General features: G+C 39.9%; 2 protein-coding genes across 2 annotated transcripts in view; one reads left to right on the forward strand and one right to left on the reverse strand.

Moving 5' to 3' along the window:
- LOC129765436 (uncharacterized) overlaps nucleotides 1-8,401 on the forward strand; it is an 84,508-nt gene extending 76,107 nt beyond the window's left edge. Inside the window, exons 2-4 of the mRNA XM_055765759.1 lie at nucleotides 5,485-7,261; nucleotides 7,326-7,420; nucleotides 7,479-8,401. Of these exons, the coding sequence (XP_055621734.1) occupies nucleotides 5,485-7,261; nucleotides 7,326-7,420; nucleotides 7,479-8,037 (2,431 nt within the window). The 3' untranslated portion in view covers nucleotides 8,038-8,401. The remainder of the gene's footprint in view (nucleotides 1-5,484; nucleotides 7,262-7,325; nucleotides 7,421-7,478) is intronic.
- On the reverse strand, nucleotides 1,089-2,800 carry LOC129765438 (lysozyme c-1-like). Its single transcript, XM_055765762.1, has 5 exons — nucleotides 2,611-2,800; nucleotides 1,900-2,131; nucleotides 1,754-1,842; nucleotides 1,627-1,690; nucleotides 1,089-1,565 (listed from the first exon to the last, which is right to left on the reverse strand). The coding sequence occupies exons 2-5, from the start codon at nucleotides 2,051-2,053 to the stop codon at nucleotides 1,426-1,428; spliced, it is 447 nt and encodes a 148-aa protein (XP_055621737.1). The 5' UTR covers nucleotides 2,054-2,131; nucleotides 2,611-2,800; the 3' UTR covers nucleotides 1,089-1,425.
- Nucleotides 8,402-14,213: the final 5,812 nt, after the last annotated feature.

A 14,213-nucleotide genomic window follows, 5' to 3' on the forward strand; every position in this document is an offset into this window, starting at 1 on the left:
ATATCCATATCGCTAACCTGACCCGTCCCACAAAAATTGTTGCCCCTCTAACCTCGAGTAAACCGCGAGTAATCGGTCGAAAGCTACTAAACATAATTTTTTTTGTTAAAAATCAACTTTTTAAGACGCAATTGCCAAAAAAATTATTTTTACAATTTTTTTTTCGAAATAACAGTAAATCTCGACGATTAATGCAATTTTAAGACATTTGGCACCAACATTTTTTTTTTTAAAACGCCGGTGATCTTTTGTTTTCAAAAAAAACTAAAAATTTTACGTCTGTGACACTAATAAATGAAGTTCGAATGAACTAATATTTTTCAAAGTGTATATTATCGTGCAAATCAACATTTTGCAGCAAGTTCGGAATGAAAAATCGAGATAATTATTTTTTTGGTACCAAAAACCATACGTTTCGTTTCCGTTTCGTATTCCGAAAAAGTCCCAGAGTGTCGATTTTTGACAAAAAAAAATGTGTCGAGATGACAAATGCAATTTGATGTTTCATGCAATTTTAAGACATTTGACATCAATATTTTTTCCAAAACCCCGATTTCCTTTACTCGAGGTGGTGAACATTTTTTATGAGGTAACTTTTCAAAATTAGAGATGACCATGTTGATGTACATTTACAGCAAATGTGTTTCTAGTAAATAAATGTAAATATGAAGTTAGTAAGTAAATGTAAAATTTTTTAGGAAATGAATGAGTGTTTTTTAATGCTAATAAAACAGATTTTTTCATCAACAAAACAAGATACAAAACAAAACAAAACAGATATTTCCAATGGTACAAATTTTTGAAAAGTTTGTGGTTTTCTGTAACATACGCCAATAATATTGTAGTATTCAAAATGCTTCAACGATTTATGACTGACTATTTGTTCCAAGTAGTCAGATACGCTTAGAGTCCAGGCGATATACTACTGTTGAATCATTAGTACAAATAGGAATTGTATTGAAGGAAATAGTTACATGCTGCACATTCACGCCAAATGTGTACATCAGTTTGCTAAACTGTAAAATTGATTATCCAATCAATAACAACGTTTATTATTTATATGCCCAAAATAATATAAATACGAGAAATGAACGATATTGTCCGACTGTCCAGAATATTTTATTCACTCTAATTATTTCTGATGCAACTTTCACTCGGACAACTATTATTACAGAGGATTTGTTTTGACTACAAATCCTGCTTGAATGTGGTCGACGAACCAATTTTTGTGATTGAATGCCAGTGTGCTACCATTCGTTATATTTCTTTGTATTTCAAGAATATTGCTGCCATATCAGTTTAGGTCCAACAAGAGTCGAACGTGGTCGTTCGGATCTTCTGTAGGAATAATCCAAATTTCGAATCCAAATCATATATATTTTCAATGATCTTCGAATAAACGAAGACGTGATCATCATTCGCCTCTCAATTCCAGCAGCTGGAGATGTCGGGTAGCGGTTTCTGTTTACATTTGTTCACCCATCCTTTCCAGTGGGAGAATCCCTGATCTTTGTAGATCAACTTGGCGCACTCGATGTCATCGGAAATGTCATCGGTTAGGAAATCTTCATAAGAAAAATAAATACAACAGATGAGTTCAAAACCTGATTTGATATGGCGATGTACCTTCGCAGTTTTTATTACACTTTCCGCCTTTGCGGCCAACACGACACCAATCCTTGCTGTTTATCTGAAACATGGATTGGAAATTTAGATTACTCTATAACGAGCCTAGCTAAGAATGTTCGATTACCTGAAATATACCATAGCTGGTGGTAAGATTATCCAGCGCAACTTTTTTGGACGTGTCGGCACCACTTTCGGCGTTGACCAAGCAAACCCCTGCAAATTTAGTTGCATTAACTGCTCAAAACACTAGCCCACAACCAGGTTTCTTACAGTTCGAAATCAATGTCCTGGAGATTTGGTGACTGTCCAGCTCTCTCGCCAAGGGGCACTTCTGGTACACCTTCGCCTTCGCAAATACACCGATGGTCAAAACGAGCAGCAATATAAAACATCCGACAATTGCCCCACTTACGCGATAAGCCATGTCACCGAAAGTACTTTCTTGATCTCTAAATCGCACTAGACTGATTGATATTCACGGCTCACTCGTAATTGGCTTCGGCTGTAAAACAGATAGTTCATTTGTTAGAATATATTTGCAAACAAAATACAACCGGCACTGTGTGCGTGTGTATGTGTGTTGTGATTATAGAAACGTGCTAAATGCCCCTTTGACCCGACGACGTCAAGTCTTTCCGCTGAAGCAATAACAATTTGCACTTGTTTTGGCACCAACTGAATGAGCTCCGGGAACTTGGCTAGCAGTGATCTTAATCACTGCTAGCCAAGTTCCCGGAGCTCATTCTCTTAACGATTCGAGGGAATTCCGATTGCGTCGTACAATTCGGTTTGGGTTCAACCAGAATCGATTAAAATGCGTGTAAAAATAATCTTGTATTCATGGAAGAGAGAAGATCCCGTTGCAAAATTCCGAATCTATTGATATGATGTAACTGAATCATGTTCCACGACGTATCGCGTTGATGTACGTTGATGTGTACAAAGCGGAAGAAACGTAAATTTAATAATGATTACACGCACTTCTTTCGGGTTCTTCCTCTAATCACGAGGTTTGTTGGTATCACGTGTAATCAATCACTCAGAACCCCTAATATTTCAAACAGCCTCAACTTCACAGTTTTTGGTCACTTTTTCACACTTCAAAATCAATCTGAACAATGGTTCGGCGCGATCTTGCCTTTGGGTACCGCACTCCGATGACGATATTTGAGGACTAAGCGCCACGTTGATTGTTTGCCGGTGTGAACTTGAACTTGAACCGGTCTTGTGCACATCACGCAACACGATAGCAATAATACAACCATGAGCCATGGGAATCACGGTGCAGTGTTGGGAACAAGTCAATTACTGATCGTCTACTACTGATTGACCTGTAACAAATAAACGGAGAGAAATTTTAATTGCATCGGTGACGTCGGATAAAACGCATTTAGAAGAATAAAAATAATATTATAATTCGGTTCGTTTCAATATTTGCAAGAACAGATAAATGGTGATAATCAGACACTTCACAATACAGGGTGAACTCGATTTTATAGAGTCTCCAATTCGTTTTCACTGAATATAGTCCGAAAGTCAAAAATGATTTTTTGGACCATCGATTAACTTTGTTGAAAAATCATAACTCAACATAATTCTGGTTTTGACATATGTTATGTGAAAAATCCTCAGCTTCTCAGAAAAAATATTAAAACATATGGCGCCCTTGGTCCCGCGACTATGAAAACAATAAAAACGGAATCAATAAATAATAACGAGAACAGAATTCGAATTTTCTGCAGGCTTTAATTAATGGCTTCAATTTGCTTTAATTTGATATGTCGATCATCTGAATCGGTCTAGTAGTTCATAAGTTATGAATTTTTGAAAAAAGTCATTTTTTTGAAAAAAGAGGAAAAAGTCGATTTTTCGCCTAAAATGTAAATGATTACCCTACTGAAAAAATAAAAGAATACGGGTCTAACGTTTTGCGATAAATAACAAAACTACCACTTCTCATGAAAATCTGAGAATCACTATATCTGTTTGGCATGGAATGGCTGTATACATTTTTTTTTGTTTTTTGAATATAGAAGAGTTTAATTTTTGTTTCATTCAACAAAGGTCAGAAAACATCTTTTTCACATAAAAATCATATATAATAGGAGTACCGGTAAGTTTCTTCGTTTTTTTCAAAAATTGATGCTTTATTCTCCAAAAATGGTTACAAATATAATATTCAAAGTATTGCCCATCGCTTGTCACAACTTTTTCCCATGCTTCTGGCAATTCACGGATCCCGTTGCGGAAATAATTGGCCGGGTTGTCGGCTAACCACGAATCGATTCATCAAAATTGAAGAAGTTGCATCGATCGAAAAAGCTAGTAATCGGACGGAGCAATGTATGAGAATACGGCGGTTGGAATAGGACCTCCCATTGCAGCGTTTCCAAGTATGTTTTGACCGGTTTCGCGACGTGCGGCCAAGCATTGTCGTGCTGCAAAATAACTTTATCGTATCTTTGCTCGTATTGTGGTCGTTTTTCCTTCAGTGCACGGATCAAACGCATCAACTGTCATCGGTAGAGGTCCCCCGTAATGGTTTCATTCGGTTTTAGCAGCGCATAGTACACCGCACCCAGCTGGTCCCTCCAAATAGACAGCATAAACTTCTGGCCGTGAATATACCGGGCGGCTGTCGATGTTGATGCATGGCCGGGGTATCCATACGTTGTCCGACGTTTAGGGTTGTCGTAATGGACCCACTTTTCATCTCCAGTAACGGTGCGATGCAAAAAAAAAATCTTTTATGCCGATGGAGCAGTTGTTCGCACGTGGAAAAACGGCGTTCGACGTCCCGTGGCTTCAATTCATACGACACCCAACGTCCTATCTTTCGGATCATTCCCAATGCTTTTAAACGATCGGATATGGTTTGCTGAGCTACTCCAAGTGTATCTGCAAGTTCTTGGTGCGTTTGTGACGGATCTTGATCGAGTAAAGTCTCCAATTCTTCATCTTCAAAGTTTTTTGGCGGTTCGGAACGTTCTTCGTCTTCGAAGTCAAAATTACCACTTTCAAACCGTGCAAACCACGTCTGACATGATAGCACAGTTGGAGCACGGTCACTCTAAACTTCCACCAAAATGCGATGACTTTCCGCAGCTTTTTTTTCTTTATATTGAAATAATGAAGTAACACTCCCCGCAAAAACACTCTCGTTGGTACGAAATTCGACATATTCGAAGTGGCAAAAAACTATGTTGTTGACGCTTCAACTTTTTGACATATGCTGAAAAAGACGCACAATGACAGTAGCTTTCCATCGAATGTTTGGAAATTTGATTCACTGGAATAATAATCAAGTTACGCCATCTGTTCTAAAATCGAAGAAACTTACCGGTACACCTAATATATTCAGAGTCATTTTGAACTATTGTATGCAGTTTTAGTCATTTATTGAACTATCTAAAATGCGATATGACTTCATTGCATATTATAATGTCATTAAGCCACAGTAAACGCTTCTCTTTTCCCTAGCAAGCAAAGAAACTGTAATATTGAAGCGGTAGAAAACCTTTAGATAATTCATGTTACTACAGTGGTACACATTTTATTTTATTTTGCATCGTTTCCATGGGGTACTAAAAAATAACTAACTAAACTAAAAAACTAAGAAAAAAAACAAATGCGTTAGTTATGCGATATCATATCCTGATATTTAACTAATAAATAATCATTAGATTCTAACAGATCTTCAAAGTCTTTATATTTCTTCATTTAAAAGTGCAATATAGCTAGAACAATTTTACATGAGCGTTTAGAATCTATTAGATTTTATTTGAACTGAATCTAATGTTAACTATATCAATCTGTACAAAATGTTAAGAATTCAATATCTTCTATTTTTTCCAGATTCCACGCAATCCTGTACGTATTCGCCTCTCTAATGACAATCACAACCCAGGGAGCCGAGTTCATGACAGCGGGAATCGCTGGTGGTGGTCCGCCTTCATACATCAACACCCCTTTGGAGAATCAGAACTCCTCATCCACGACAACAGTGCTCGGTTCAGTCAGAGATCACTCAATGCAGCATCTAGTTAATGACAGCAACACAAACCAAAGAGAATCGGAAAACGCTAAGCAAGGATTTGGAATCACTTGGAATGCAATGAAGTACGTCAATAAGGGCGATCAGGGTAAGAAACGCTACGAGAAGAAGCCACCCGCGAAAGGTGCGATCGTAGATATGGCTGATTGGAAGTGTCCTAACATCAGCCAAAATTCCAATCTCGAGTGTGGCTGTGATTTACCACACACGCTGCGATGTCGGGGTGACCTCCACGGATTGGAACTGATCGCCGAAGGACTGAGAGCTTCCAGATATTCGGTTTCGCTGCTCGATTGTACCCTGAAGAATGTGACAGTTATCAGCGATGCGAATATTTTCGAAAACGTTTCCCTGCAAGGTTTGGTCATATCTTCCGGTGAGATTAAACGTGTTCATAGGTTGGCCTTCGGAGGAATGAAAACTTCATTGCAAGCATTGGGTTTGCCCAATAACGCACTAGCATCGGTCCCAATGCAATCACTCGCGTCGCTACCAGCACTAGATCGTTTGGATTTATCGAACAACAGAATCAAAGCGATCCAGAACACGGACTTCTTCTCACTGACGAAGTTGTCTTACCTGGAGCTGAGCGAGAATCAAATATCACTCATAACAACGAAAAGCTTGCTACCCTTGCGGAATTTAATCCACCTCAAACTGAATGGCAACCGACTCGGTGAGTCCCCGGAAAGCTTGCTAGCACTCGAAGCGTGCCTAAATCTGAGAGAGTTGGATCTTCGATCCAACACCATTCGAGGACCGTTGAGAAATACCACGCTTCCCGTCATCAAGAGCCTAGAGATTTTAAATTTGGACAAAAACTCGATAACCAGTATTCAAAACGGAGCTATCGAAGGTTTCTCCTATCTTCAAATGCTCTCGCTTCGATACAACCAGATCGATGTGCTGCAAGATCACGCCTTCTCGGGGCTGGCTTCGCTACAGGTTCTGGATCTCGGCCACAATGGCATCGTTGCCATATCTGGTTCGTCTCTTAAGCACTTGCCGCGGTTGATAGTCCTGGATCTCACCCATAACTTCCTGCGTGCTTTGACAGCAGATATCGTTTCGCCGCTCCCTTCACTCAAGGAACTCCGTCTGGATGGAAACGACATCTCTATAATCGCCCAAAATGCTCTCTACAATGCGCTGCAGCTCCACAGTCTCTCGCTGGAGAACAATCCGCTGGCATGCGACTGTTCGATGAAACCCTTTGCCGAGTGGCTTGCCACCTCACAAATCGCCGCTCAGGATGTTCTTGGAGCCGTCTGTGCGACTCCGCCACATTTGGAGGGGGCAGCTTTGCTGCAAATAGCAGCGGAAACGATGAGCTGTAACGGAAATGGGAAAGACAAGTCTGATAAGAGTGTTTTCAAGACGATTGAGGTTATACTGAAGCTGAAGAACAATATGTCTTACGTGAAGGATATCGGCACCGAAGTTCAGCTGAAGGGCATCAACTTCACCGATGAGAGCGACGTATTTCTGTACTGGGGGATGCAAACGGATGACTACTCATGCCGGTTTGTGTACACCTTTCACGATGATGATCCGGAGAATATTCTGTATAACTCGGAGGTAGCTTGTGATATCGATTCGTGAATGATTGTGAAACTGAATGTGTGCTTTTGTTTCTTTGCAGGTGTCCTGTAAGCTGACACCCGAGACGGCGAACGCTACAGATTACATCTTCATAACCAAACTCGTTGGAGCCTACGATCTGCAAAGTGAATTGAGGTTAGTAGCGAGTAATTCAACCGGTGAGCAGATGATTTTTACCCAATTTCATCCACAGCTACAAGTTCTGCCTTATTATGAAAGAAGACATATCGAAGGACGAATATCTGGGAGCATGTAAAACGGAAATCCTCCCGGCGCCATACATCAACCGAGTCAAATCCAAATCCATAAAGAAGGAATTGTTTTCCGGCAGTGGAGTCCGCTCGAGAAGCAGTGGTGCCAGCGAGAGTGACATATCGGATCTCTCGCGAATGGCGGAAGCTTCCCGACAGGACGACGAAGCGGACGATGCCGGTTCGTACTACGATGAGGTACTGCTGAGTCGTATGGCCGATGATCCTGAGCTGGCGCTCAACCGAATGCGACTGGAGGAAGCGGCTGCTGCGAGGCTTCCCTCGGTTGGCGTTAGTCGAATTGTGCTGGAAGGGCTGGCGGCCATCATTATAGTTACGAGCCTAATGGCTTTCATTTGGGGCTTCATCAGACTGAAAGCTGGCCGTAATAATATCCCCTCGATGAGTACGTGCTACGCGGTCGACGCCAGGAGAGCAACGCTACACGATGTAGAGAGCAGGAGTCGGTACTTTAAGCTACAGGCAACTACTAGTTTATGATAGGCCATAGGACTATGAATAGAAAAAGCACTGTTGATTCGAACTAACATTCCTAATCCGGAGATGATAATTTGTTGAAAGTTGTTTTAGGATTTTATTTATTTATTTCGTAGTTCTGATGCCCAGTTCGAATAGTGTATATTCAGATTTGTAAATATGTGCAACGTTACTGTAATTAATGCTTAAGTGTTGGGTTAAGTTTTTCGAACGCATATGATATAGAAATAAACTACTAATTGTTACTCACTGTGCAGCAAATGCTAGATTTCGAAGTACACCTATTGTGCCATTTTGTAAAACAAACTCTTTGTAAATAAATACAGACAATAAATCAACATATTCCACAATATGACAGAAAACTGAAGGGAATTTACATTCTTCGTCGATTACTTGAAGAGCTGGACTTATTGTTGTCATGTTCACTACGGGTATCGAGCTGATGATTCGAATGACCTGTGCAACCTAGTGTCATCTTGAACCTTCTGGGACTCGGCCTGAGTGGCAATGAAGGTATGGAAAAAAAATAAGTTATCGAATTTATTGAACCGACCATGTACATTTTGTTTATTCGGACATGATTTAGGGGAGTCTCAAAGCACTCAAAGTTTTAATCTCGTGGCCACTCAGGTCCAAAAGGTCGATTTTCGGCCTAAATTTTTTTTCAGGATAACACCAGATCTCATCGGTTTAAGCATTTTAAAGACATTTGGCATCGAAAACATTTTTTCAATTTCCCTAATTTCATGTACTATTTCATGTAGGGGAGAGGGAGGCAAGATGACGTATCGGTAATTTGACCCGTTGTAATGAAGGTAGCGCCACCTACTTTTTACTGAAGATGCATCATAACAAGGTCAAACTTCGTACTCAGTAACTCTACCGAAAACGTTATCACAAAAAAGTGAAAAATAAAAATGAGAAAAATCGTGATTTTTATTTTTTTTTTTCCATTTTTTCAAATTTCATTATCCCCTTTATGAGAAAAGTTAAAATTTCAAAATAATTTTATACATGAAAAGGTACTCTATTGTACATAATCTGTTTGTTTCCGGCGAGTTTCAATAAGGATTTTTTTTCAGCCAAATTTTTTTTATTGAAAAAGTCGCTTGGGGGCAAGTTGGCGACCTGCAACATTATGTTAATTTTTGGTTTTTTTATTGCAGATGGTTAGAACTTATAGGCGAAAAAGAGACCAATATTGGTCGGACAACAGTTTGGAGAATGTTATGAAAGCTATGTAAGAAGGTTTGTCTGTTCTGGGTGCTTCAAAACAGTTCGGTGTGCCAGAACCAACTTTGAGACGCTATCGACGAAAATATCCAGACATGGAGGTTAGATTTTCAATTCAGCCAGAAAATACCTCAGCGGCTCGATTAATGGCGTTCAATAAAGAAAATTGTGACTTATTTTTTTTCGAACTTTGGGAGATATACGAGCTCAGTATCGTTTTCCTGCGTGTGACATTTACAGTGTTGATGAAAATGGCATTTCCACTCCACGTGGAAGCAAGATGGCGAATTCGACGCTATTTGCGCAAAGCTTTTGGGTGGACAAGTTTTTTAGTTTTTTTGCCCATCCAATAGATAATATGATAGAAAACACTTCAGGCTATATGAATCAGCATCAACATTAAAAAAAAAATATTTCAAGATCCAGGGCTCGCCAAAGCTTAACGTTGCCAAGTTGCGTCCCTCTCCCCTGCCTTGGGAGATTTTCGAGAGCAAAAAATCTAAACTTTGAACGTTTTGAGGCACCCTCGAGTTGAACACAATTTGACGCTAGTAATAATTTTACTAAAATCATCAAAATTAACGGCAATGTCAGTGAAAGATACAACGTCTCTTTCAACAGGGCGAATAAATGTTGGTAATCTTTCAACTAACCAATGTCTCTGGTTGAAAGCAACCATAGTTTTCAGCATCGGTTTTCAGTTAAATCCCGTAGTACAACAGGAAACTTTTCTATAAGAATCCTCTCAATAGAAGGTCCAAGAGAAAGAAATCGTGTGTTACCCTGCTCAAGGAGTTTAGCATCATGTTCACCGACTAAATAACAAAAACTCTTCAAGTTTTCTACACGAATCGTGTAAATATGAAGATCTTTATAAAGTTTTACAACGGAGCTTTCAATATCGATTGCATGTTGAAGACAGTTATGTGAAATCTCTACGAATCAACAATGTAAATCCCACTTCATTCAGCAGATGTTCATTCGATTAAAATTATTGAAAAAATGATAATGGAATATTAAGGAATATAAGAATTTTCAGTATACTCAAAATACGATAAAAAGACGGGACAATCAAAATCGGTCGAAAAAACGGTACGTTTGGTCAGCCTAATTATGATTGAAAAGTGCAATTGGCGTTATTGTTGAGCTGTAGAACGAAATTTAGGAACAGCATAATCGGTTTAGTCATAGGATCGCATAAATGATGGCTAATTTCGATGGAAGAACGTGAATTTGAAGCAGAAAGGAATCAAATCCACGAGACTGCTTTCTTGAATGGTTACAACGAAGGGTCATAAACAAGATCCTCGGGAAACACAAAAGGAAAAAACAACGCCAAAACGCTACCACACTTCAACCGCAGAAAGAGGAGATTCAGAGGATCAGCCTTCCGTCCTACTCGAAAGTGACAAATGCCATTCAAGGAGTCCTTAAACAACACGAGTTTCAAACAGCTTATAAGAGCGCTCATACACTGAAAGACCTTCTGTGTTATCTCAAGGATAAAATCTCGCCGGACGAAAAGTCCGGTATTTACGAAATTCCGTGTAAATCATGCCCGGCGGTGTACATTGGCCAAACCCGTCGTAAGCTAAACGTACGTTTGAGGGACCATAGAAACGCCGTGGAAAATAAGCAACCCAACGAATCGAGTGTAGCAGCACGCTCTACGGGGCTTAATCATGAAATTGACTGGGACAACGCGAGACTCAAAAAGTGTGTCAGGAAGGCCTTCCATCTAAATTCATGAGAATCCATGTACATTCACACTACTGAGCTGCCGCTTATGAATGAGTTTGAAGATCCGATTACATCGAATTTATTCAACTTGGTCAAACAAAACATCCAGTGATTTCATCTTTCTTGACGTTTACTATACCAGTACAAAGCTGTTTCTTTGTGTTGTAATCAGTCGGACATCGTCCCGTAGATGGCCAGCATCGAATCCGAAACAGGTCGACTAAAAAGGTAAATTTACCAACCTTTTTCAATTTTGTAAGAACCATGAGTGTTGTGTCCTGTCGCGTTCCGCGTGTTGTGTGTTGGTGGGGCCAGCTGAGTGTGGGTTACTATGAGCTGCTAAAATCGAATGAAACCATTACGGTGGACCTCCACTGAAGGAAAAACGACCACAATACGAGCAAAGACACGATAAAGTTATTTTGCAGCACGACAATGCTCGGTCGCATGTCGCGAAACCGGTCAAAACATACTTGGAAACGCAGAAATGGGAGGTCCTATCCCACCCACCTTATTCTCCAGACATTTCTCCGTCCGATTACTACCTTTTTCGATCGATGCAATATGGTCCGGTTGACCAGCACTTCTCAAATTTTGATGAAGTTAAAAATTGGATCGATTCGTGGTTAACCGACAAAGCGTCCAATTATTTCCGCAAAGGGATCCGTGAATTGCCAGAAAGATGGGAAAAAGATGTGACTAGCGATGGGCAATACTTTGAATATTAAATTTGTTACCATTTTTGCAGAATAAAGCATCATTTTTTGAAAAAAAACAAAGAAACTTACCGGTACTCCTATTGCGATTAGCAAATTGATCATGGTCATACTAAACTTTGAGCGAAAAGAATAATATGAGCTCTTCAAATCGCTTAATATTTCGCTTAATATTTCGCTTAACAACTGCTTCCAACGAAAGCAATCTCATTGCGTTCAACATTTCATAAATCAAGGTATCAAGGTATGTATGTATCTTTGCTGAGAATCTGTAATTCTGTATATATAAATTCTGTATCTGAAATTTTGCGAAACATCTGTAAAATACAAAATTTTCTGTATATATGGCAACCCTGGGCATGTGGCCACCTGTATTTCAGGCAGAAGTACAGGCAGTCATTGAGTGTGCAACAATTTGTCTAAGGCGCAACTATAGACATGCAAACATATGCATTTCTATCTGACAGTCAAGCTGCGTTGAATGCATCGGAGTCAGTTACGTGTATTTCTAAATTTCTTTGGGAGTATGTTTAACTTCTTTAAGAGGTGGCTAGAAAAAGTACAGTGAACATATCCTGGTTTCCTGGGCACTACGGAAATGAAGGTTATGAAAAAGCAGATTTGTTAACTAGACGTGTCATCACAACTATTCCTAGGACCAGAACCATTTTGTAGGGCCCCTGAATGTACTCTCAAAATGGAATTAAAGAACTGGGACAAACCAAATATTGTAGACACCTGGAAACATAGTACAGCAGCCCGGCAGGCTACATCATTTATATCAGCATGTAAAAAAGTAACCGAAAAAATTATCAGTCTAACAAAAAAGATCTATGCACTTTTAGTGGTCTACTGATAGGGCATTGTCCAAGAAAATACCACCTTAAGAAGCTATGTAGATTGGAAGATGATACCTGTCGCTTCTGTAACCTAGGAAGTGAAACCTCGGACTTATTGATAATCAATTGTCAGCTTCACACCAAGGAGAAGTAGTAAGTTTTAACAATTTGATTGCCTCGTCATACCAAGTAATAGATAATGAACCAACTTCCTCGCCTCAACAACTAAATGTAGTTGAAATTTTGATATACTGCCAAAATTTCAATCGTATTAAAAGTCCACTTAAAATGAAAGAAATCCAAATTAATATTCTGAATTCTTCTTTCTCGATAATTATCCCAACAGAGACAAGTTTTGATGATAATGTTAGAAGCTAGGAAGTATTCGGAAATCGTTTTAATGTCTTCAGAGATGACCGTAATCTTCACAAATCCCATAAAAAATCTGGAGGCGGCATCCTTATTGCTATTAATTCATTAATAAATTCAGAACATATTCCAACAACAGAATTCAACGAGTTTGAGCAAGTGTGGGAAAAGAGCACTAATTGCAGGAGAGATACATATATTTACATCTGTGTACTTCCCCCCTGATCGTACTCAAATTAGTTGTTATCAGAAAATTCTTTGAAATTGTAGTATCACCAAGAGCGTTTTGCATGGACCGGAAGAGATGATAACCACTTGGAGTCAGGTCCGGACTATACGGAGGGTGCAATAGAATATCCCATCCGAGCTCCCGTAGCTTCTGGCGGGTCATCAATAATGTGTGAGGCCGAGCGTTGTCCTGGTGGAAAACAACACCATTCCTATTGATCATTTCTGGCCGCTTCTGGTCAATCGTCTGCTTCAAACGGTCAAGCTGCTCACAGTAGAGAACCTCTGTCTGGCCATAGTTGAGCAGCTCATAGTGAATGATTCCCTACCAATCCCACCAAACACACAACAAAACCTTCCTGGCCGTCAATCCGGGCTTGGCGATGGTTTGGGCCGGCTCACCGCGCTTCGACGACGCCTTTTTTCGCTTTAGGTTGTCGTATGTGATCCACTTTTCATCACCAGTCACCATCTTCTTCAAAAATGGGTCAAGTTCGTTCCGTTTCAGCAGTGCATCGCAGGCGTTGATTCGGTCTAAAAGATTTTTTTGCGTCAACTCGTGTGGCACCCATACATCCAGCTTTTTTTGGAATCCAATCTTCTGCAAATGGTTCCAAACGGTTTTATGGTCTATACCCAGTTCCTGGCCAATCGAGTGAGTGCTCACATGCCGGTCTACTTGGATGATTTCAACGATTTTATCGGTTTCCACGACGATTGGCCTACCAGTACGGGGTGTATCTGCGACAGCCACCACACCAGAACGAAACCAACGCTATGCTGTGCGAATAGTTACAGTATCGGGTCCATAAACTACACGAATTTCTTCGGCCGCCTTCGTTGCAGTTTTACCTCGCAGGTAGTAAAAACGTAAAATATGGCGAATTTCTTGCTTGGTGGACTCCATCTTTGACGCGCTATAACTTGAGACTGAAAAGGACAATCTCAACACTGTCAAAACGACACTTGTTGTTAATTTTATTTGTTAATGACGTTTACATTTTTCTTAACAGTGTTAAGGCACTTATCTACGCAGATAATATGAAGCTGTATA

The sequence above is a fragment of the Toxorhynchites rutilus genome, chromosome 2, assembly GCF_029784135.1.
Source record: "Toxorhynchites rutilus septentrionalis strain SRP chromosome 2, ASM2978413v1, whole genome shotgun sequence".
NCBI lineage: Eukaryota > Metazoa > Arthropoda > Insecta > Diptera > Culicidae > Toxorhynchites > Toxorhynchites rutilus.